At 43.7% G+C, this 23,762-nt stretch overlaps 2 protein-coding genes across 2 annotated transcripts; one reads left to right on the forward strand and one right to left on the reverse strand.

The window, feature by feature from the left end:
• Positions 1 to 395: 395 nt before the first annotated feature.
• On the forward strand, positions 396 to 17,507 carry rad21b (RAD21 cohesin complex component b). Its single transcript, XM_036970760.2, has 14 exons — positions 396 to 559; positions 1,572 to 1,766; positions 2,046 to 2,175; positions 2,472 to 2,571; positions 3,426 to 3,532; positions 3,862 to 4,074; positions 7,020 to 7,139; positions 7,261 to 7,389; positions 7,631 to 7,854; positions 8,144 to 8,291; positions 8,601 to 8,746; positions 8,976 to 9,143; positions 15,124 to 15,207; positions 15,347 to 17,507. The coding sequence occupies exons 2-14, from the start codon at positions 1,623 to 1,625 to the stop codon at positions 15,536 to 15,538; spliced, it is 1,905 nt and encodes a 634-aa protein (XP_036826655.1). The 5' UTR covers positions 396 to 559; positions 1,572 to 1,622; the 3' UTR covers positions 15,539 to 17,507.
• utp23 (UTP23 small subunit processome component) lies at positions 16,807 to 20,072 on the reverse strand. The gene is made up of 3 exons (XM_021560640.3): positions 19,237 to 20,072; positions 18,979 to 19,150; positions 16,807 to 18,295 (listed from the first exon to the last, which is right to left on the reverse strand). Exons 1-3 carry the CDS (start codon positions 19,422 to 19,424, stop codon positions 17,906 to 17,908), a joined length of 750 nt encoding a protein of 249 aa, XP_021416315.1. The 5' UTR covers positions 19,425 to 20,072; the 3' UTR covers positions 16,807 to 17,905.
• Between the last annotated feature and the right edge of the window lie 3,690 nt (positions 20,073 to 23,762).

Genomic DNA, 23,762 nt, shown 5'->3' on the forward strand with positions numbered 1-23,762 from the left:
TCAAATTGATTACATGACTACAAACCTAGGCTTACTGCTCAAGTAGGCAAATTTGTCCAAATAAGATTCCCTCATTGAGAGCAGATTCCCTCACGTGCAAATGGGCGCTAATTAACCCATGCTAACATCGGTGCGGTAGTTGGTCATATGAAAATGTACCACTGTACTGGTATAACATGAATATTACAAAGTACATTATGCATAATGACAGTCTCACTTACTTCCATGGTTTATATTTTTATCCATGTAGGTCAGGTTCGATTGAGAACTTGGGTGACCTTGAAGGAGACCGGGAAAGGTTTTTGTTAAACGCGTTTGACTCCACCCACATTGAGCCCGGCCCCGAAGAATGACTCCGCCCACATTGAACCCGGCCCCGACGTGTGACTCCGCCCACATTGAGCCCGGCCCAGAACTGCACACTGCAGTCAGGGGCTTCTCCGTGCAAGAGACCAAAAATGGTTGCTGCCATCTTGTTTGTTTTCAGTGGGAGGAGGAAGAGGAGGGGTGGAAAAAGTAAACTACAGTACAGCCGCCCCGAAAAATTGGAGCGTAATTGGTGAGTTGATTTACATTTTAAATATACGTTCAACTACTGGAATATAGCAAATGTTTTGCATGTTAGATAAAAAATAAAATGCTATACACAAACCAAAAATCTTATCAGAATACGCGCTCTGTTTTGGAAATGACACGGGGTTGTTGATTACGTCGCACACACTGCTCGGTAACATTAGCTAGCCTAGTATACTAGCTATTTACCTGTTGTACTGTGGGTATTTAGCTAGCTTCACATTTGTTTATTAATCTGGAACGCAATATTGTACCAAAACGTACAAATATGTATCACTGGCGCTCACGTCTCCTGCAAAACCCACAAAGATAGCTATCGGGGCTGTTGTTTGGCTCGCGCCGAGGCCCCGTTATTATTTTGTATTTGTTTACAATCTAAACGATTGGTTCCTAACTCACTTAGTTGTAGTCATACTTTTTTATGACAGAGCTAGTTGTGCATTGTTAATAAATATTCGATGTGTTTAATAAGTATCATATGTTGTTAAATTTACAAAACGAACTCTGTCGGTATCAAGACCAACACAAATCCTCCACCTCCATGGAGGGTACCAAAAAATCAGGACAATGACCAGATTGGGCCTCAGTCGCTACTTGAAGCTAGTTAGTTTGACAGATGTAGCCGTAAATTATTAGGTCAGGTAAACAAATCACAAAATTGCGCAATTTTGAGTTAGTTATTTAATTGCTTAATTTAATTTCTGAGTATTCAATCATTGTTGTTCATTCATTTTATTAACATTCATCCACAACGCACTTTCGTCATGCAATATAGTGTGAGTGTCGTTGGTCTGCCAGCACCGAGGACTGATGACACACTCAAATGTTACTTTGACAGATATTGAGTAATGAAGTGTAGTATAAAAATGACGGTTAATGCGTGGCAATATAAAATGTATTTCTGAAAGTCCAATCTTTCCTTATTCAATATGACCATCAAAGTGTATTGTGACTGGACGTTTTTTCTAACAGCAGTCTCTAACCTTTGTCCCTGCAAGTCGGCGGTCCCCGTCCCCTCCTCCCCCCTTGGGTGAGAAGGTGCTGGGTCAATGTTTTACGCCCACTTTGTACTCAGCAAGCGTGGGCCGCTGGCCAAGATTTGGCTAGCGGCCCACTGGGATAAGAAGCTCACCAAGGCTCATGTGTTTGAATGCAACCTGGAGAGCAGTGTGGAGAGCATCATCTGCCCCAAGGTAAACAAGCTATTATCCATACAGCGCTTCTATTATGTGTTTCTGTCATGTGCTGCGCTCTCTAGTCTCCACTAGGTTAATGCTGCTCTAAGGGTACTTTGACAGACTAGTGTTGCGTGAACCAGTAGAAGTGTGTAAATTTTCAACACACTTGCTGTGGGTCAGGGCTTGGTAGAAGGTACTAGAGATTTGAAGTGAATTATCTTGCCATAGGGGGTAAATGTATTTCTGAACGGTGTTAGATTCAATTACATTCTTTCTTATTTTGTATTTATCCAGGTGAAAATGGCCCTGCGTACATCAGGTCATCTGCTCCTGGGGGTGGTGAGGATCTACAACAGGAAAGCCAAGTACTTGTTGGCTGACTGTAACGAGGCTTTCATCAAGATCAAGATGGCCTTCAGACCAGGTAATATATTGGCTAGGCGGCTGGACTGGTCCAACATCTTCTTTGTTGATTTACATTCAAGACTCTTAGTTACAGTTTGGCTCAACAGCCATCTACTTTAAATCTTAATTTTACTGTTAGTTGGCATATATTGTTGAATGAACTGAAATTGGGGCCCCTGAAAAGAGTCCCAATATGAAACTTGTGAGTGGCACACTGGGCTGCTAGACAGTACTAACATTGTTGGTAGATGTTATGGCTGTGTACTATGTGGGTTTGAGCTGGCCTGACCCCTGCTTCCATCCCTGTCCTCTCAGGTGTGGTGGATCTGCCAGAGGAGAACAGAGAAGCTGCCTACAACGCCATCACCATGCCAGAAGAGTTCCACGACTTCGACCAACCACTACCAGACCTAGAGTGAGTCCTGCATGTCATCAGAGCCCAACAAGTTGAAATATGTTTTTTGAGATTTGCCATGAAGCTCTGATGAGTGCTGTGTCTCTATTGATGTATATGTTCCCATCAAATTTGATTTGTCACATGAGCCGAATACAAAAGGTGTAGTAGACCTTACCGTGAAATGCGTACTTACAAGCCCTTAGCGAACAGTGCAGAGTGATAAAATATTTGTGAAATAAACAAAAGTTAAAAAAGTAACACAATAACAAGGCTATATACAGGGGATACCGGTACTGAGTCAATGTGTGGGGGTACAGGTTAGTCAAGGTAATTGAGGTCATATGTACATGTAGGTAGGGGTAAAGTGACTATGCATACATAATAAACAGAGTAGCAGCAGCGTAAAAAAGGGGGTCAATACAAATAGTCCATGTGGCCATTTGATTAATTGTTCAGCGGTCTTATGACTTGGGGGTAAAAGCTGTTAAGGAGCCTTTTGGGCCCAGACTTGGCGCTCTGGTACCGCTTGCCATGTGGTAGCAGAAAGAACAGTATGCCAATTTTTAGGGCCTTCCTCTGACACCACCTGGTATAGAGGTCCCTGGATGGCAGGAAGCTTGGCCCCAGTGTTGTACTGGGCTGTACACGCTACCCTCTGTAGCACCTTGCGGTCGGATATAGAGAACTTGCCAAACCAGTCAGGATGATTTCGATGGTGCAGCTGTAGAACTTTTTGAGGATCTGAGGACCCATGCCAAATCTTTTCAGTCTCCTGCAGGAGTTCTGTATGCTCTTACTGGTAACGGTTTGCTTGTACCCAGCGCACTAGGTGTTTCTTTGCTCAGTGGTAGTGATTTATGTTGTATTTGCAGTGACATCGACGTAACCAAGCAGTTCACATTGAACCAGAGTCGAGTGGAAGAGATCACCATGAGGGAGGAGGTGGGCAACCTGAACCTGCTGCAGGAGATTGACTTCGGTATGTAGCCAGGCCTCCCAGTCCAATCCTTTCACCATCTCACTCCTCGACCTAAACCATGGCTGCATCTCAATAGTCTGTAGTTGCTTCCTTTTTCATCTCCTTTACCTCATCTGCACTGATATGGATAGGTGATAGCAAATGCTTGGTAGTGGTCTACCATGTTTTCACCATAGTTTCATATCCAGGCAGATTATTGAAATGCACCCATACTCCAGCCTATTCCAAGCTCCTCCCTTCCCAGTGTGACAAAGCCCGCCACTCATTTCTGCTGTACATACACATCCCGAAAACTCATTCTAACATATTCAGTGTTTTCTCCCCTCCAGCTGACTTTGGGATGGATGACCGGGAGATGATGCGGGAAGAGAGTGCCTTCGAGGTGGACATCATCCACGGTGCATCAGCCTCCAACCTGCTCCTAGACCCAGAGACCTCTGAGGCCCAGATCACAGACAAGTCCAACCACCTAGAGTATGACGACCAGTACAAAGATGACTTTGGAGAGATCCCCATGGCTGACAGCGAAGGAGGCATGCTGGGTAAGAAGAAAGGAAGGATAACCTGGGTTGGGGATATGACCAAATTCTTTCTTTCCTTGTCTCCTTGGGTGCATTTCAATAATATCCCCTTCCTCCTGAAGTGTGCACAGGTGTGGGAGGAAGGAGAAGTAAATGGGACATAGCCCTTGCCTCCTCCATGACTAATGTGGCCAATTGATTGTTTACATAATGGTTGTATCTGGTGTAAAAACCCTGTGGCTTGATTCAATCTGTAGTGCTGAAGAGCTGCGCTACATACAGTGCCATAGAAATGTAAAGACAATGTTCCTGTGTCGTCGGAGACTGCATTCATGGTAAAGCCTTCTGTATGATTCAGTTCGACTGGCGCCTAGCTGAACTCAGCTAGATGAACCGAACGAGTGTGCTTGACTCCCTTAATAGACCTTAGTGCCAATAGTACTGTTCGTTCATCTTGAGACGCCGTAGCCAGATCTAATCTAAGATAACTCGAGAAATCTGTCATTCATTTTTCATTTTTTGCAGAGGATCTTAGTCGCACAATTTCACATCTAACTAAGATGCAGTATTTCTCAAGTGAAAAATGATGCATGAAAATGATTAGTCTCTCGTTGAATTACAACAAACACTTCATTGACGAGTCCCATCTGTTCAAATCAAATTTTACTGGTCATATACACATGGTTAGCAGATGTTATTGCGAGTGTCGCAAAATGCTTGTGCTTCTAGTTCCGACAGTGCAGCAATATCTAACAAGTAATCTAACAATTCCACAACAACTACCTAATAACACACAAATCTAAGTAAAAGGATGGAATAACATCCGAGCGGCATAGGCGAGATGCAATAGATGGTATAAAATACAGTATATACATAAGGGATGAGTAATGCAAGACATGTAAACATTAATAAAATGACTACTGATCCCTTTGTTAGTGGCCAATGATTTCAAGTCTGTATGTAGGCAGCAGCCTCTGTGCTGCTGATGGCTGTTTAACAGTCTGATGGCCTTGAGATAGAAGCTGTCTCTCAGTCCCAGCTTTGATGCACCTGTACTGACCTCGCCTTCTGGATGATAGCGGGGTGAACAGGCAGTGGCTCGGGTGGTTGTTGTCCATGATGATATTTTTAGACTTCCTGTGACATCGGGTGCTGTAGGTGTCCAGGCGGGCAGGTAGTTTGCCCCCGGTGATGCGTTGTGCAGACCGCACCACCCTCTGGAGAGCCTTGCGGTTGTGGGTGGTGCAGTTGCCATACCAGGCTGTGATACAACCCGACAGGAAGCTCAATTGTGCATCTGTAAAAGTTTGAGGATTTTAGGTGACAAGACACATTTCTTCAGCCTCCTGAGGTTGAGGCGGTGCTGTTGCGCCTTCTTCACCACACTGTCTGTGTGGGTGGACCATTTCAGTTTGTCCGTGATGTGTACGCCGAGGAACTTAACTTTACACCTTCTCCACTGCTGTCCCTTCGATGTGGATAGGGGAGTGCTCCCTTTGCTGTTTCCTGAAGTCCACTATCATCTCCTTTGTTTTGTTGACGTTGAGTGAGAGGTGGTTATCCTGACACCACACTCCCAGGGCCCTCACCTCCTTCCTGTACGCTGTCTCGTCGTTGTTGGTGATCAAGCCTACTAATGTTATGTTGTCTGCAACCTTGATCAAGTTGGAGGCGTGCATGGCCACGCAGTCATGGATGAACAGGGAGTACAGGAGGGGGCTGAGCATGCACCCTTGTGGGGCCCAAGTGTTGAGGATCAGCGAAGTGGAGATCTTGTTTCCTACCTTCACCACCTAGGGGCTGCCCGTCAGGATGTCCAGGACCCAATCACACAGGGCGGGGTTGAGACCCAGGGCCTCAAAGTTCAAAGTTAATGATGAGCTTGGAGGGTACTATGGTGTTGAATGCTGAGCTGTAGTCAATGAACAGCATTCTTACATAGCTATTCCCCTTGTAGATGGGATAGGGCAGTGTGATGGCGATCGCATCGCCTGTGGACCTATTGGGGCGGTATACAAATTGAAGTGGGTCTAGGGTGGAGGTGATATGATCCTTGACTAGTCTCTCAAAGCACTTCATGATGACAGAAGTGAGTGCTACGGGGCGATAGTCATTTAGTACCGTTACCTTTGCCTTCTTGGGTACAGGAACAATGGTGGCCATCTTGAAGCATGTGGGGACAGCAGACTGGGATAGGGAGAGATTGAATATGTCCTTAAACACACCAACCAGCTGGTCTGCGCATGCTCTGAAGACGTGGCTAAGGATGCCGTCTGGGCCGGCAGCCTTGCGAGGGTTAACACGTTTAAATGTCTTACTCATGTCGGCCACGGAGAAGGAGAGCCCACAGTCCTTGGTGGCACTGTGTGGTCCGTAAAGCGGGCAAAGAAGGTGTTTAGTTTGTCTGGAAGCAAGACGTCGGTGTCTGTGATGTGGCTGATTTTCTTTTTGTAGTCCGTGATTGTCTGTAGAACCTGCCACTTAGGTCTTGTGTCTGAGCCGTTGAACTGCTGTTGACCAGTGACCGATGAAGAGTTGTAGACTTCGGCTACCGACTTGCCTCAAGACATTTTTGTGTGTGCACGAACATCCAAAAAAATAAATTGCCGAAGACCAGAACAAACAAAAACGTCACAAAATGTAGTCAGAATATATTTACCAACTCTTCCGGACTATTTCAGATGGGAAGCATGCGGACGCCTTAAATGCTACATGTCAGCTCAATTGAAAATTAAGTTTAAATTTCAATCATGCAATAACTTCAGCAATACAGATTTAATCGAAAAACGAAACTTAAGAATAGGAAGCATAGAAATAGCACACATATATACTTTTTAAGATTTGTTTTCAATGAATCACAGATCTATAACTCAAATATCTATGTGAATTTGGTCAGTTTGCCCAAAAAGTTACATATTACAGCTTTAATTCCTGCTGAGCATTGCCACTTTCATGCCTGTTTCTAGTTGACAAGCTCCTAAGTAACAAGGATGGGGGTGGCATTTTCGATGACCCTCCTGCCATCACAGAGAGCATGCTGAGGCTGCAGGAACACGATGTCGAAGATGACTTTGATGCCCTCTCACGTAAGTTGCAACACTTACCATATGCTGTTCCATAACAATGTTTCGACCAACATGGTCTAAGCGAACTCTTTTGTATTAGTTATTGTATGTTTTTATATTTTTCTAAATGTTGTGTGTATAGCGGGAGGTCCAGACAGCCCAGACTCAGGCCCAGCAGAGCCCCTGCCCGCCATGCAGGACCAGACAGAGCAGACCACGCTGGTACACAACGAGGAGGAGGCTTTCGCCCTGGAGCCCATCGACATCACAGGTCAGCAGCCCACAATCTCTCAAATTCTGATAGTCATGTTATGTATGTCACTACATCACATAGATCTATGCCATAACGTATTCACTTAGGAGCACCACTGCTCTCGTCTTGGAGTTTAGTAGCACACAAAAGATCTTCAACACCTGCTTGTTCTTCAAGGCACCCCTACCACCCTGGATCCCACTGCTGCCACCAAATGTCACTATTCACTTACAAGTTATTTTCTCTTTACTCCTCACAGTGAAGGAAACCAAAGCCAAGAGGAAGAGGAAGCTGATTGTGGACAACCTGAAGGAGCTGGATAGCAAGACCATCCGTGCCCAGCTCAGCGACTACTCTGACATCGTCACCACGCTGGACCTTGCGCCGCCCACCAAGAAGCTGATGATGTGGAAAGAGACGGGAGGCGTGGAGAAGCTCTTCTCTCTGCCAGCACAGCCCCTCTGGAACAGCAGGCTTCTCAAGGTAACCCAGCAACTGGTCTGGTAGTTAGACAAACAAGGGCTGTGTACTGTTATTGTGTTCAATCCAGCACCTGGCAATGGCTTTTCTGTTTCCCCCCCCAGATGTGTTTATGTTAATTCCTAAATCTCTTTCATTAGAGCTTTTCTATATGTTTCTATTCTCAACAATCAGTTTGTGAGGACATAATGTAGCCACTATTTTTAGGGGTTTTGTGCATTGTTGTTTCTACCTAGCCTAACACGGACTATATCCTCTCTCTCTTTCTCCCCCTCTCTTTCTCTTTCTGTAGATGTTCACCCGCACCCTGACCCCCCTGGTTCCAGATGAGATGAGGAAGAGGCGGAAGGGAGGTGAGGCAGACAGCCTGGATGAGTTCTTGAAGGACCTGGAGAACCCTGAGGTGCCCAGAGAGGAGGTCATGCAGAGGGACATCATCGGTGAGATACTCCACTCAGTTAACTCACTGCCGAATGTCAACAGTGCATTCCTCTACAGTAGATGCCATTATAGGCTAGAGGGCCAACTCTCGGCATGGTCACATTAAGACATAGGCTGGTATTCAAAGTAGATACACTCAAAGTAGTACTATTGGAATTTCTTCAACTCCAGTGGAACAGACAGACTCCCAATCTGACATAAGCACTTCATCTGATCCTCATCCATAACACTCATGTACTTGTACTCAAAACCTTTCTTTGATTACTGTAGTTTAATGTTCTCACTGTGTGTAATTGTATGCGCTCCAGACCAGACCATCCTGGAGGAGCCCAGTGTACTGCAGGCATCGGCCATGGAGGGCAGCAGGACCACCCTGGACGAGTCAGTCATGCCCCCACCCTCCTCCATGCACGGCCAGAAACGCAAGGCCCAGGACACAGAGCCAGCCTTGCCCGTGAGTGCCTCTTTCCTCCTCTCTTCGCTCAAGCCCTGTTTAACTATGGCTAGGGAAACTTTCAAAGGCAGTTTGTCAAGCATATAAGGCTTGTTGGGGTTTGATATTGTATCCACTGGAAGATCTCATTAGTGCTTTTTGATAGTAGAAGTATGACCTGCTTCTACCTTTTGCCCATACTCCACCCCCTACTCAACCACTCAAACATTCTTATTCTCTCTCTATCCAGATGGGTACTCTGGAACAGGCTGCCAACCATTCAGGTGTGTCCCAGCAATTGGACATAATGGTGGAGCTGCCCCCTGAGGACAGCACCAACCTCAGCCAGTTCCCCGAGCTGGACCTGATAGGGGAGAAAAAGGACAAGAAGGAAGGAGAGGACGACTCAGATGAGGAGGTGAGATAAAGATGTGCCGGAGGTCACTGCCAACCCTCCTGGTCCTGAAGAGCTACAGGGTGTGTAGACTTGTGTTCCAAGTAAGAACTAAACAGCTGATGGAATTGCGTATCCTAAAGACAATGTGGCTCTCTTGGACCATGGCGGGTGACCACTGATCTATTCTGTCTTAGCTTGCAAAAGGAAGCTAAATATGTACAGAGATTTCAGAAAGTATTCACACCCCTTGACGTTTTCCACATTTTGTTGTGTTACAGCCTGAATTTAAAATAGATATTATAATTGTTTTGTATTTTACCCCCCCTTTTCCCCCAATTTTTTGATATCCAATTACGATCTTGTCTTATCGCTGCACCTCCCCAATGGGCTTGGGAGAGGTGACGATTGAGTCATGCTTCCTCAGAAACATGACCCGCCAAATTACGCTTCTTAACACCTACCCACTCAACCCGGAAGCCAGCTGCACCAATGTGTCGAAGGAAACATTGACTGAAGTCAGCCTGCAGGCACCCGGCCCGCCACAAGGAGGCACTAGAGCGCGATGAGCCAAGTAAAGCCGGCGACGCAGTGCCTTAGCCCACTACGCAACTTAGGAAGCCAGTAGATAAACATTTGTTACAAAAATTATCACTGGCCTACACACAATACCCCATAATGTCAAAGTGGAATTATGTTTTCTATTTATTTTACAAATTACTTAAAGTAAAAGCTGTAATGTCTTGAGTCAATTAGTATTTAATCCCTTTGTTATGGCAAGCCTAAATAAGTTCAGGAGTAAAAATTCGCTAAACAAGTCACATAAGTTACATGGACTCACTCTGTGTGCAATAATAGTGTTTATCATGATTTTTAAACGACTGCCTTATCTCTGTACCACACACATAAAATGATCTGTAAAAGGTCCCTCAACCACAAAGACTCAGGGAGGTTTTCTAATGGCTCGCAAAGAAGGGCACCTATTCAAATTAAATCACATTTGGTTTGTCACATACACATGTTTAGCAGATGTTATTACGGGTGTAGCGAAATGCTTGTGTTTCTAGCTACAACAGTGCAGTAATATCTATCAAGTAATATCTAACAATTTCACAATACACACTAATCTAAAGGAATGAAATTAAGAATATATACAGTGGGGCAAAAAAGTATTTAGTCAGCCACCAATTGTGCAAGTTCTCCCACTTAAAAAGATGAGGCCTGTAATTTTCATCATAGGTACACTTCAAATATGACAGACAAAATGAGGAGAAAAAATCCAGAAAATCACATTGTAGGATTTTTAATGAATTTATTTGCAAATTATGGTGGAAAATAAGTATTTGGTCACCTACAAACAAGCAAGATTTCTGGCTCTCACAGACCTGTAACTTCTTCTTTAAGAGGCTCCTCTGTCCTCCACTCATTACCTGTATTAATGGCACATGTTTGAACTTGTTATCAGTATAAAAGACACCTGTCCACAACCTCAAACAGTCACACTCCAAACTCCACTATGGCCAAGACCAAAGAGCTGTCAAAGGACACCAGAAACAAAATTGTAGACCTGCACCAGGCTGGGAAGACTGAATCTGCAATAGGTAAGCAGCTTGGTTTGAAGAAATCAACTGTGGGAGCAATTATTAGGAAATGGAAGACATACAAGACCACTGATAATCACCCTCTATTTTTATTTTTTATTTCACCTTTATTTAACCAGGTAGGCTAGTTGAGAACAAGTTCTCATTTGCAACTGCGACCTGGCCAAGATAAAGCATAGCAGTATGAGCAGACAACACAGAGTTACACATGGAGTAAACAATTAACAAGTCAATAACAGTAGAAAACAAAGGGGGAGTCTATATACAATGTGTGCAAAAGGCATGAGGAGGTAGGCGAATAATTACAATTTTGCAGATTAACACTGGAGTGATAAATGATCAGATGGTCATGTACAGGTAGAGATATTGGTGTGCAAAAGAGCAGAAAAGTAAATAAATAAAAACAGTATGGGGATGAGGTAGGTGAAAATGGGTGGGCTATTTACCAATAGACTATGTACAGCTGCAGCGATCGGTTAGCTGCTCAGATATCCCTATCTGGGGCTCCACGCAAGATCTCACCACGTGGGGTCAAAATGATCACAAAAACGGTGAGCAAAAATCCCAGAACCACATGGGGGGACCTAGTGAATGACCTGCAGAGAGCTGGGACCAAAGTAACAAAGCCTACCATCAGTAACACTACGCCGCCAGGGACTCAAATCCTGCAGTGTCAGACGATCAACAGCATTGTAGTTACTCCACAATACTAACCTAATTAACAGTCAAAAGAAGGAAGCCTGTATAGAATAAAAAAGATTCCAAAACGTGCATCCTGTTTGCAACAAGGTACTAAAGTAATACTGCAAAACATGTGGCAAAGCAATTCACTTTTTGTGTTATTTGCGGCAAATCCAATGCAACACATTACTGAGTACCACAATCCATATTTTCAAGCATAGTGGTGGCTGCATCATGTTATGGGTATTCTTGTAGTTGTTAAGGACTGGGGAGTTTTTCAGGATAAAAAATAAACGGAATGGAGCTAAGCACGGGCAAAATGCAAGAGGAAAACCTGGTTGTCTGCTTTCCACCAGACACTGGGAGATTAATTCACCTTTCAGCAGGACAATAACCCAAAACACAAAGCTAAATCTACACTGGAGTTGCTTACCAAGAAGACAGTGGCCGAGTTACAGTTTTGACTTAAATCTGCTTGAAAATCTATGGCAAAACCTGAAAATGGTTGTCTAGCAATGATCAACTACCAATTTGACAGAGCTTGAAGAATTTTGAAAATAATTATTTGCAAATGTTGCAAAATCCAGGTGTGGAGTGCTCTTTGAGACTTGTACACTACCGTTCAAAAGTTTGGGGTCATTTAGAAATGTCCTTGTTTTTCATGAAAACATACATGAAATGAGTTGCAAAATGAATAGGAAATATAGTCAAGACGTTGACAAGGTTATAAATAATGATTTTTAATTGAAATAATAATTGTCTTTCAAACTTTGCTTTCGTCAAAGAATCCTCCATTTGCAGCCATTACAGCCTTGCAGACCTTTGGCATTCTAGTTGTCAATTTGTTGAGGTAATCTGAAGAGATTTCACCCCATGCTTCCTGAAGCACCTCCCACAAATTAGATTGGCTTGATGGGCACTTCCTACATACCGTACGGTCAAGCTGCTCCCACAACAGCTCAGTAGGGTTGAGATCCGGTGACTGCTGGCCACTCTATAATAGACAGAATACCAGCTGACTGCTTTTTCCCCAAATAGTTATTGAATAGTTTAGAGCTGTGCTTTGGGTCATTGTCCTGTTGTAGGAGGAAATTGGCTCCAATTTAAGCGCCGTCCACAGGGTATGGCATGGCGTTGCAAAATGGAGGGATGGCCTTCCTTCTTCAAGATGCCTTTTACCCTGTACAAATCTCCCACTTTACCACCACCAAAGCACCCCAGACCATCACATTGCCGCCATCATGCTTGACAGATGGCGTCAAGCACTCCTCCAGCATCTTTTCATTTTTTCTGTCTCAAGAATGTTCTTCTTTGTGATCTGAACACCTCAAACTTAGATTCGTCGTCCATAATACTTCCTCTGTTCAGTATCTGTGTTCTTTTGCCCGTCTTAATCTTTTATTTGTATTGGCCAGTCTGAGATATGGGTTTTTCTTTGCAACTCTGCCTAGAAGGCCAGCATCCCGGAGTCGCCTCTTCACTGTTGACGTTGAGACTGGTGTTTTGCGGGTACTATTTAATGAAGCTGCCAGTTGAGGACTTGTGAGGCGTCTGTTTCTCAAACTAGACACCACTCCTCTTTCTAGTCTGGTTAGAGCCAGTTTGCGCTGTTCTGTGAAGGGAGTAGTTACGGTGTTGTACGAGATCTTCAGTTTCTTGGCAATTTCTCACATGGAATAGCCTTCATTTCTCAGAACAAGAATAGACTGACGAATTTCAGAAAAAAGTTATTTGTTTCTGGCCATTTTGAGCCTGTAATCGAACCCACAAATGCTGATGTTCCAGATACTCAACTCGTCTAAAGAAGGCCATTTTTATTGCTTCTTTAATCAGAACAACAGTTTTCAGCTGCACTAACATAATTGCAAAAGGGTTTTGTAATGATCAATTAGCCTTTTAAAATTATAAACTTGGGCCTCCTGAGTGGAACAGTGGTCTAAGACACTGCATCGCAGTGCTAGCTGTGCCACTAGAGATTCGAGTCCAGGCTCTGTGGCAGCCGACCGTGACCGGGAGAACCATGGGGTGGTGCACAATTGGCCCAGCGTTGTCCGGGTTAGGGGAGGGCCGAGCGCAATGCACCCTGACACGGTCACCGGGTGTACGGTGTTTCCTCTGACACATTGGTGCGGCTGGCTTCCGTCTTAAGTGGGCATTGTGTCAAGAAGCAGTGCGGCTTGGTTGGGTTGTGTTTCGGGGGACGCACGGTTCTCAACCTTTGCCTCTCCCGAGTCCGTACGGGAGTTTCAGCGACGAGTCAAGACTAACTACCAATTGGATACCACAAAATTGGGGAGAAAAAAGGGTAAAAAAAGATAAATAAAATTATAAACTTTGATTAGCTAATACAACGTACCATTGGATCACAGGAGTGGTTGCTGATAATGGGCCTCTGTATACCTGTGTAGATATTCAATAAAACAAATCTGTCATTTCCAGCTACAATAGTCATTTACAACATTAACAATGTCTACACTGTATTCCTGATCAATTTGATGTTATTTTAATGTAAAATTGTTTTTATTTTCTGTCAAAAACAAGGACATTTCTAAGTGACCCCAAACCTTTCACCGGTAGTTTATATTTAAAAGTATGTGGACACCCCTTCAAATTAGTGGATTTGGCTATTTCAGCCATTGCTGACAGGTATATAAAATCGAGCACACAGCCATACAATCTCCATAGGGAACATTGGCAGTAGAATGGCCCGTACCGAAGAGCTGAGTGACTTTCAACGTGACACTGTCATAGGATGCCACCTTTCCAACAAGTCAATTTGTTAAATTTCTGCCCTGCTAGAGCTGCCCCGGTCAACTGTAAGTTGTTATTGTGAAGTGGAAACGTCTATGAACAACAACAGCTCAGCTACCAAGTGGTAGGCCACACAAGCTCACAGAACGGGACCGCCAAGTGCTGAAGTGCATGGCTCATAGGAAATTCTGTCCTCGGTTGCAACACTCACTACCGACTTCCAAACTGCCTTGGGAACTAACATCAGCACAATAACTGTTCATCGGGAGCATCGTGAAATGGGTTTCCATGGCCGAGCAGCCCCACACAAGCCTAAGATCACTGTGCGCAATGCCAAGCGTTGGCTGGAGTGGTGTAAAGCTTGCCGCCATTGGACTCTGGAGCAGTGGAAACACATTCGCTGGAGTGATGAATCATGCTTCACCATCTGGCAGTCTGATGACGAATCTGCGTTTGGCGATTGCCAAGAGAACGCTACCTGCCTGAAATGCATAGTGCCAACTGTAAAGTTTGGTGGAGGAGGAATAATGCACCTTAGTTCCAGCAAAAGCCCTTTCCTGTTTCAGTGCGACAATGCCCCCGTGCACAAAGCGAGGTACATACAGAAATGGTTTGTCGATCGGTGTGGAAGAACTTGACTGGCCTGCACAGAGCCCTGACCTCAACCCCATCGAACACCTTTGGGATAAATTGGAACTCAGTGAGCCAGGCCTAATCGCCCAACATTTACGATGTAGTGTATTTAATTTTCAATAAAATTGTGTGTAGATGGGTGAGAAATCTATTTTAATACATTTTGAATTCGGGTTGTAACAAAAAATGTGGAATAAGTAATGGTGTATTAATACATTCTGAAGGCACTGCAGGCCTAGGAGTACGCAGAAGCATGTCTCTTACGGTCTTGCATTGCTTGTACATTAGCCAAAGTGTATTATTTATGTATAGTTAATGTTATGTGTGTTCCATGAAAGGATGAGGAAGGTCAGGCCGGAGAACAGGCCCGAGAGGAGAGGAGGTGGAACAAGAGAACCCAGCAGATGCTCCACGGCCTACAGGTATGTCATAGGAGAGCTTCTACAAGAGCACTAAGAACTGTACTAATTGTTGTGACTCACCAAGTGAACAACCCCAACATTTCTAACCAGAACCGGGTCTTTAACCGCGACGCACCTGTTCTCTCCCTCCCTTCAACAGAGGGTGATGGCCAAGACGGGGGCCCAGCAAATTAGCCTGCTGGATCTGTGCAGGAACAACAACAAGAAGCAGGCTGCCGCCAAGTTCTACACCTTCCTGGTTCTGAAGAAGCAGCAGGCGGTGGAGCTCAACCAGACAGAGCACTACAGCGACATCATCGCCACCCCTGGAGCCCGCTTCCACCTAATCTAGACTCGACACTGGCTGCTTTTACTCTAAAACTGTTGTTTTGTATAGAATGTTTAGTTCTCTAACACTGTGCATATACATTTATTTTTATTTTTTTACCTACGCTGAACAAAAATATAAATACAACCGGCAACATTTTCAAATCTATGGATTTCACATGACTGGGCAGGGGCGCAGCCATGGGTGGGCCTGATAGGGCATAGGCCTACCCACTGGGGAGCCACGTCCAGCCAATTAGTTTTTCCCCCACAAAAGGGCTTTATTATAGACAGAAATACTTCTCAGCACACCCCCCCCCCACCCGCAGGTGAAGAAGCCTGAGCTGGTGTGGCTCCACCTGGTCTGTGGTTGTGAGGCCGGTTGGAAGTACTGCCAAATTCTCTAAAATGACGATGTGCATAAAATGACTTATGGTAGAAAAATGTGTATTGAATTCTCTGGCAACAGCTTTGGTGGACATTCCTGCAGTCAACATGCCAATTGCACGCTCCCTCAACTTGAGACATTGTGTTATGTGACAAAACTGCACATTTTAGTGGGCTTTTATTGTCCCCAGCACACAGTGGACATGTGTAATGATCATGCTGTTTAATCAGTTTCTTGATATGCCATGCCTGCCAGGTAGAAATGCTCACCAACAGCGATGTAAACAACTTTGTGCCCAAAATTGGAGAAATAGGTTTTTGGTGCATATGGAAAATGTCTGGGAACTCTTTCAGCTCGTGAAACATGGGACCAACATTTTACATGGTGTGTTTATATTTTTTGTTCAGTATGTGCTTTTTTGTCTTGAGATGTTTTTTTTTTTTTTAATTGAAAGGTCAAAGTGGCGGTTGGTGGGGGGGATGAAGTCACTGAATGTCATGATTGGTGGGATTATTGTATGCCTCCTGTCTTTGGCTTTTGTTATCCAATGAAAGCTCTTTATGTTTTGATAGAATGTGAGCGATAATCCAATCATGTGTTTCATTCAGAGGTTCCATTTCCCTCCCCATAAAAAAAGTTCTCATGTTTTATAACCTTTAGCTAAAAGAAGCGTGTACTACTGGGCAAGTTTCTGAAACACACCAGCAATCTTATCTTGAAGACCAACGGTAGCTTAGTAGTTTCAAGCATTCCAATGGGTTCGTTTTTTAATTCTGTGTTTAAAAGTGCTTGTGTCTCTTGACTGTACTTTATATTTTCAAATGTCTGACATTTAAAATGTCTCCGTTGTTGTGTTGATTTGAGGATTATGTAGATTTTAAAAATAACTACTCTTTATTGCATGCTCCATTTTGAAATATACTTTATTCCAATTAATTGCTCCTGAAATTGTATTTCTTGAATAATTACCATTGTTTTAAGTCACATACTGTGACAATGAAAATAGTCGTATCAACTATCTAATGCAGATGTTAATGGTTTGGTCAGAATTAGACTTAAACGCTGCATCTTTCACATATTTTGAAGCCATTGTCATTTTCATCACACTCTAAATTTCAAGACAACTCAGCCCAGTGGGTGTCAGGAAACTACATTTAATTCAACTTTGATGCAGCTGAATGTCAAATCTCTGGTATATAGAAAACTAATTTGGTATTCATTAATTAAAACAGTTTTGATGGAAACTTGCATAGGTGTTTAGACTCGTTGCGAGTCATTCTTGAATATGCTATTGCTCGTCTTATCATGGTTCATAGCTGCAGAGGACAAGTAGATTTATAATTTTCTGACCATCCTTTACAATGAATGCATTGTTTTGATATCCACGGACTCCCTCTGAAATTGTATATGATGTTATGTTTCAGTGCATCCCCTTTTAAACTATGTGCCAGTAAACTTGCATTTTCCTTTTTGTATAAAACCCAAAATTATATCTTGTAGATACTGTTGCTAAAATGTGTTCTAACTCAGATGTTTGATGCCATGCGTGTAGTCCTGAGCCCCAGCAACTGATGTAAGTTTTCTAATAAAATGAATACTGGTAACAGTTCATGTCAATGACGATCCTTTTCATAGCTGGTTCATTGAGCCAGCAAACTGGGTATAATGGCTATGGACTTAATATAATAATGACTTAGAATATCAATACAATAATGACTTAGAATATCAATACCTTCTGATAGTCAAAAACTAGATTGAACTGTTTGAGGATACATTTTTAGAAACATGACGTCATGAACGCAATACAAAGACTGAATTCATTGTGTGCTTCTTCAAAATATGTTCTCCAGACATTTGAAGTTGGATCTCTTGAATTCCAATGAGATGCCTTTGATCTGGCAAATGTGTTTAGTAAAGACAAACAGTAATTTATCTATAAAAAGAGTTATACATTTATATTTAGCTGTTCAAATTTCAACTTTTGGGAGCCTTCTTCCCACCACACTAAGGGTTTGGGAGCGGTTTGAGGGATGGACCCTCGCCTCCCTCTGGCTTGGTGCGTTTCCTTTGACGGTTCCGTTTCTTCTTCTCAGTCTTAAGAGGCTGCGTCGGTGGCTGTTTTTTCTTCTTCTTTAGGCAGCTGAGCGGGTTGGGATTGGATATTTTCCTCTTACGCTTCTTGCCCCGGCGCTCTCCATCCTGCCCGATCCCCTGCACCTCCTTCAGGCTGTTGATGCTCTGCTGCTGGGCTGGGGTGACCATCTCTCCCAGAGCCACAGCCTCCACATGGCTAACCGAGCATTGGCTGGGCTTGTCCAACACTATGGTGTTGACGATGATATACATAAGAGGCACGCCTGGGATCTTCTTCAGGCCTGCTGTCAGCTCTTGGTCCTAGAAATTAAACATCCGACATGAAGAGGTGAATAAAAAAATGTGGTATAGACTGGATGCATGCAGTTAGGTGGGCGGCACTATTGGTTGTTGATCCTGAGGTGACAAGCGTTGCTGACGCATGCCAAAACCTACAACGCCTAGATAGGTAAAATACCTATCAGCTAACCACATGGTCGTGTTCCCCTGCTCAGACGTTGCATGCATCAAACAATGGTTGCGTAGCACGTCATCAAGGGCACAATATTGCTATAACATATATGTTTTTTTATTTACCTTTATTTAACTAGGCAAGTCAGTTAAGAACAAATTTCTTATTTACAAATGACGGTCTACCCTGGCCAAACCCGGACGAAGCTGGGCCAATTGTGTGCCGCCCTATGGAACTCCCAATCACGGCTGGATGTGATAGTCTGGAATCGAACCAGGAACTGTAGTGACGCCTCTTGCACTGAGATGCAGTGCCTTAGACCGCTGCGCCACTCGGGAGCTGATACAAATCCAGGTGTTGTAAGATCTGGCATGCATCAGCAATGTCTAAGCAGAGGAACATGACCCCATGTTACAGCAATTTGGCAGTCAATGATGTGGCATGCAACCATCGGTTGATGCATGCAAGGTCTGAGCAGGGAAACAGGACCATTGATTGACCCAGGTAAGTAAAGATATGACATAACACTTACCTGTGTGGCAACAAAGTAGTGGTGTGGATTGGTCCCTTCCAGCATGGAGAGCAGACACTCTGACGCAGAGACGGGGTTCTTGAAATGCTTGCAGTTCCTAACCTGATACCGCTGCAGGATGAGTTTGGCACCATAAAGGTCTTTCAGTGATTCGAGTTCCTTCAATGCACAACTGTAGGACATAAGGTTACAAAAAAACTGTCAGTGGGTAAAACTCACGACAGTGTGACATTTACTACAACACCAAACCCCACTCACTTTGTAGTACAAAGTTGCACCTCCCCCATGAGGTATTTCGGCATCTGCTCTTTGATTTGAATCTTATTCTTCAGAGCCGCTTGGCAAAACGTCCCGTCGATGAGAATTTGAAAGGGCTCTCTAAAACTGAAGTTATGTTTGTAGAAATTTATGTTTTTCTTGGCTTTCTTTTGTCGTTTGATCGTCATTGTGGCTAGTTCGCTAGCCCAAGAATGTACTAAAAAGAGCTAACGAGCTTGTCTGACAGAATTACTTCCTGAAAAATCACACACAAATATCACTCAAATGGACGCAATTGCATTACGTATGATCTGTAAATTTTCGTCAGTATCGGTTTACTAGTACACACGGATTCATAACCAATAAAATCAAATTGCTTGGAAAATATAAACACACGTTTCCTTGGTTGAGTAACAGCTGAATATGTTCGTCTGGAAACAAAACGTCAGAATCAAGACTTCTGTTTCTTCTTCTTCTGTGGGTTTTATGGCTGACTTACGACCCCAAAAGTTGCATTGCCGCCTCCAACTGGACGGATTGAAAACCAAAACAAGGTAAAAAAGAAAATCCATCCGATTTGGGACAGGGACACTAATTTAATCCACCCAAATAAAAATAGTATATTAACAAAAACAAAACTCCCACTTCTTCCTTCTTTCAAATCTCCCTTCTCAGGCTCCATGTAACTCCTCCACCAAGAAATCTTTCAGTCCCAGGAACCGCTCTGCTGCATCCACAATTATATCTACATTCCTGGACCTTATCCCCACCTTGGCAGTGCCATTAATCACCATAGCTATAAATGCCACAAAGTCCACCTTCTTAACCTTTAAAATGTCAGGGTCCTGTTGGTGAAAGGCAACCCCTGCAGCCTGCAGTGAAGGCCTATGCAGCACCATGGACTCTTCAGGAGCACCAATCAAACCCTCAACTCTTTTAACAGTTGTTGCATATGACATGCTCTGGACAGCCCTGACTTTGGCCACCTCATTCTCTTTCGCCCTTGTCGGGCAATCAAAAGATGTAGCTTCATGGTTCCCACCACAATTGCAACATGTCACATTTTCCTCACTTTTAAAACACATGATTTGATATTTTCCACAATTTGGATATCTCGGCTTCTCCCTTCTGCAAACACTTGAAACATGACCAAAAGCTTAACAATGACCACACTACATTGGTCTTGGGATAAATGCTCTGACTCTGTAGTTTATATACCCCAACTGCACTTGAGTAGGGAGAGACACCATTTAAAAAAAATCAAAGAACAGATAGACTCTTCAATTTTTCACCACACGAATCATCAGAGATGCATCAATCACTACAGGAATATTTTTAATTTCTTCAAAATCAACTTCCCACAAGTCGCCAGATTTAACCTCCTTAAGGGGTGCCCTGTCCGAAGAGACGCACTGTCACTACTTCTGCCGAAGTTGGTCCCTCTCCTTCTTCTGCGGTGTTCGACGTCACAGGCTTTCTAGACACCACCGATCCATGTTTCATTTTTGTTTTGTTTTGTCTTGATTATTTACACACCTGGTTTCCATTCCATTAATTATGTTCATTATTTAACCCACTGATTTCCGTCTCTGTTTTGTGCGTTATTGTTTGTCATGTGGGATCTCGTTGTTTGTGCTTTAGTTTATTGTATATGTTCCTTGTTTGAATCTTACCATTTATTTAGTAAATCGTGGATTATTACTCAGAACTGTGTCCTTTTACCAACGGCCTCACACACACACAACACTTCAAACTTATGTTTGTGTGTCAAATCGGAGGGCATGCTGTCCGGTCCTCTGGCAGTCTCTATGGGGGTGCCACAGGGTTCAATTCTTGGGCCGACTCTTTTCTCTGTATACATCAATGATGTTGCTCTTGCTGCGGGCGATTCCCTGATCCACCTCTACGCAGACGACACCATTCTATATACTTTCGGCCCGTCATTGGACACTGTGCTATCTAACCTCCAAACAAGCTTCAATGCCATACAACACTCCTTCCGTGGCCTCCGACTGCTCTTAAACGCTAGTAAAACCAAATGCATGCTTTTCAACCGATCGCTGCCTGCACCCGCATGCCCGCCTAGCATCACCACCCTGGATGGTTCCGACCTAGAATATGTGGACATCTATAAGTACCTAGGTGTCTGGCTAGACTGCAAACTCTCCTTCCAGACTCATATCAAACATCTCCAATCGAAAATCAAATCAAGAGTCGGCTTTCTATTCCGCAACAAAGCCTCCTTCACTCACGCCGCCAAGCTTACCCTAGTAAAACTGACTATCCTACCGATCCTCGACTTCGGCGATGTCATCTACAAAATGGCTTCCAACACTCTACTCAGCAAACTGGATGCAGTCTATCACAGTGCCATCCGTTTTGTCACTAAAGCACCTTATACCACCCACCACTGCGACTTGTATGCTCTAGTCGGCTGGCCCTCGCTACATATTCGTCGCCAGACCCACTGGCTCCAGGTCATCTACAAGTCCATGCTAGGTAAAGCTCCGCCTTATCTCAGCTCACTGAAATCACTGAAATAAAAAAATAAAATAAAAATTATCAAATCGGGTGAGAAGCAATGCACATTCCTTCTGATCCACAGAAGCACAAAAATCTAAACAAGCCCAACCTCTCGTGATCTTCACAGCCTTCACTTTACCCAGCACTCGCTCCACCAGTTTGGATATCTCAAATGGTTTCTTCAATATTGGAAATCTGCTCAACTACTCCTCATTAACAAACTGTACTTCTACTAGATACAAAGGGACATTCTCATCACTGTACATTACTTTGCTCCGTTTTCCATCATTTTGGACAATACTCCAATTCTCTTTGATTCTAGTGCCACTGGATTCAGAATCCACTTCATCGTCCACTTCCGCCATCTTTTTCCAGCCTGCCCATTTGACCAACTTTTGTTCCTGTCTCAAGTCAGTTCCGTTATGTGCTGTGAAGTACTGCTGATATATTAAGAAAAATTAGGTGGGCTGTTCCACTTTTTAAAAAGTGGCACTTTTTAAAAAGTGGAACAGGCTCATAACCAACTGTGCTATTTTGTGTGTTTTTTCTCTCACATTGTTTGTAACTTGTACATAATGTTGCTGCTACCATCTTTTATGACCGAAAATAGCTTCTGGATATCAGAACAGCAATTACTCACCTCAAACTGGACAAACACTTTTTCTTTAATGAGTCTGACGTGAAGGATATACTGCTTCTCCGAGACCAGGCCCAAATCCCTGTAAATTGCGTGAAAAAAATACAGAAATACAGGGGTGCCTTGTGAGAATTTCTTGGCGAGTGGGTAACCCGCCTCTACCACCCGTTCTTTTGGCCAATGTGCAATCACCGAAAAATAAACGGGATGATCTCCGCTCAAGACTAACCTACCAACACGACATTCAAAACTGTAATATCTTATGTTTCACCGAGTCGTGGCTGAACAATGACACGGATAATATACAGTTGGCTGGGTTTTCCATGCGTTGGCAGGACAGAACAGCTACGTCTGGTAGGACGAGGGGTGGTCGTGTGTCTATTTGTCAATAACAGCTGGTGCGCAATGTGTAATATTAAAGAGGTTTCGAGTTATTGCTTATCTGAGGTAGAGTACCTCATGATAAACTGTAGACCACACTATCTACAAAGAGAGTTTTCATCTATATTTTTCGTAGCCGTCTATTTACCACTACAAACCGATGCTGGCACTAAGACCGCACTCAACGAGCTGTATAAGGCCATAAAATCAAATTTGATTGGTCACAAACATATTTAGCAGACTATATTGTGGGTGTAGCGAAATGCTTGTGTTCCTAGCTCCAACAGTGCAGTAGTTCCTAACAATTCACAAAAATTCACAAATCTAAAAGTAAAAGAACGAAATTAAGAAATATATAAATATTAGCAATATCGGAGAGGCATTGACTAAAATACAGTAGAATAGAACACAGTATATACATATGAGATGAGTAAAGCAGTATGTAAACATTATTAAAGTGACTAGTGTTCCATTATTAAAGTGACCAGTGATTCCCAGTTTATTTGTATATAGGGCAGCAGCCTCTATGGTGCAGGATTGTGTAACTGGGTGGAAGCCGGCTAGTGATGGCTATTTAACAGTCTGATGGCCTTGAGATAGAAGCTGTTTTTCAGTCTCTCGTCATAGTTTTGATGCACCTGTACTGACCTCACCTTCCTGGTGAACGGGCTGTGGCTTGGGTGGTTGATGTCCTTGATTATCTTTTTGGCCTTCCTGTGACATTGGGTGCTGTAGGTGTCCTTGAGAGCAGGTAGTTTGCGTCCGGTGATGCGTTGGGCAGACCGCACCACCCTCTGGAGAGCCCTGTGGTTGCGGGCATTGCAGTTGCCATACCAGGCGGCGATACAGCCCGTCAGAATGCTCTCAATTGTGCATCTATAAAAGTTTGTGAGCGTTTTAGGGGCCAAGCCAAATTTCTTCAGCCTGCTGAGGTTGAACAGGCGCTGTTGCACCTTCTTCATCACACTGTCTGTGTGGGTGGACC

Source organism: Oncorhynchus mykiss, chromosome 30 (genome assembly GCF_057628025.1).
Source record: "Oncorhynchus mykiss isolate SJ-2025 chromosome 30, ASM5762802v1, whole genome shotgun sequence".
NCBI lineage: Eukaryota > Metazoa > Chordata > Actinopteri > Salmoniformes > Salmonidae > Oncorhynchus > Oncorhynchus mykiss.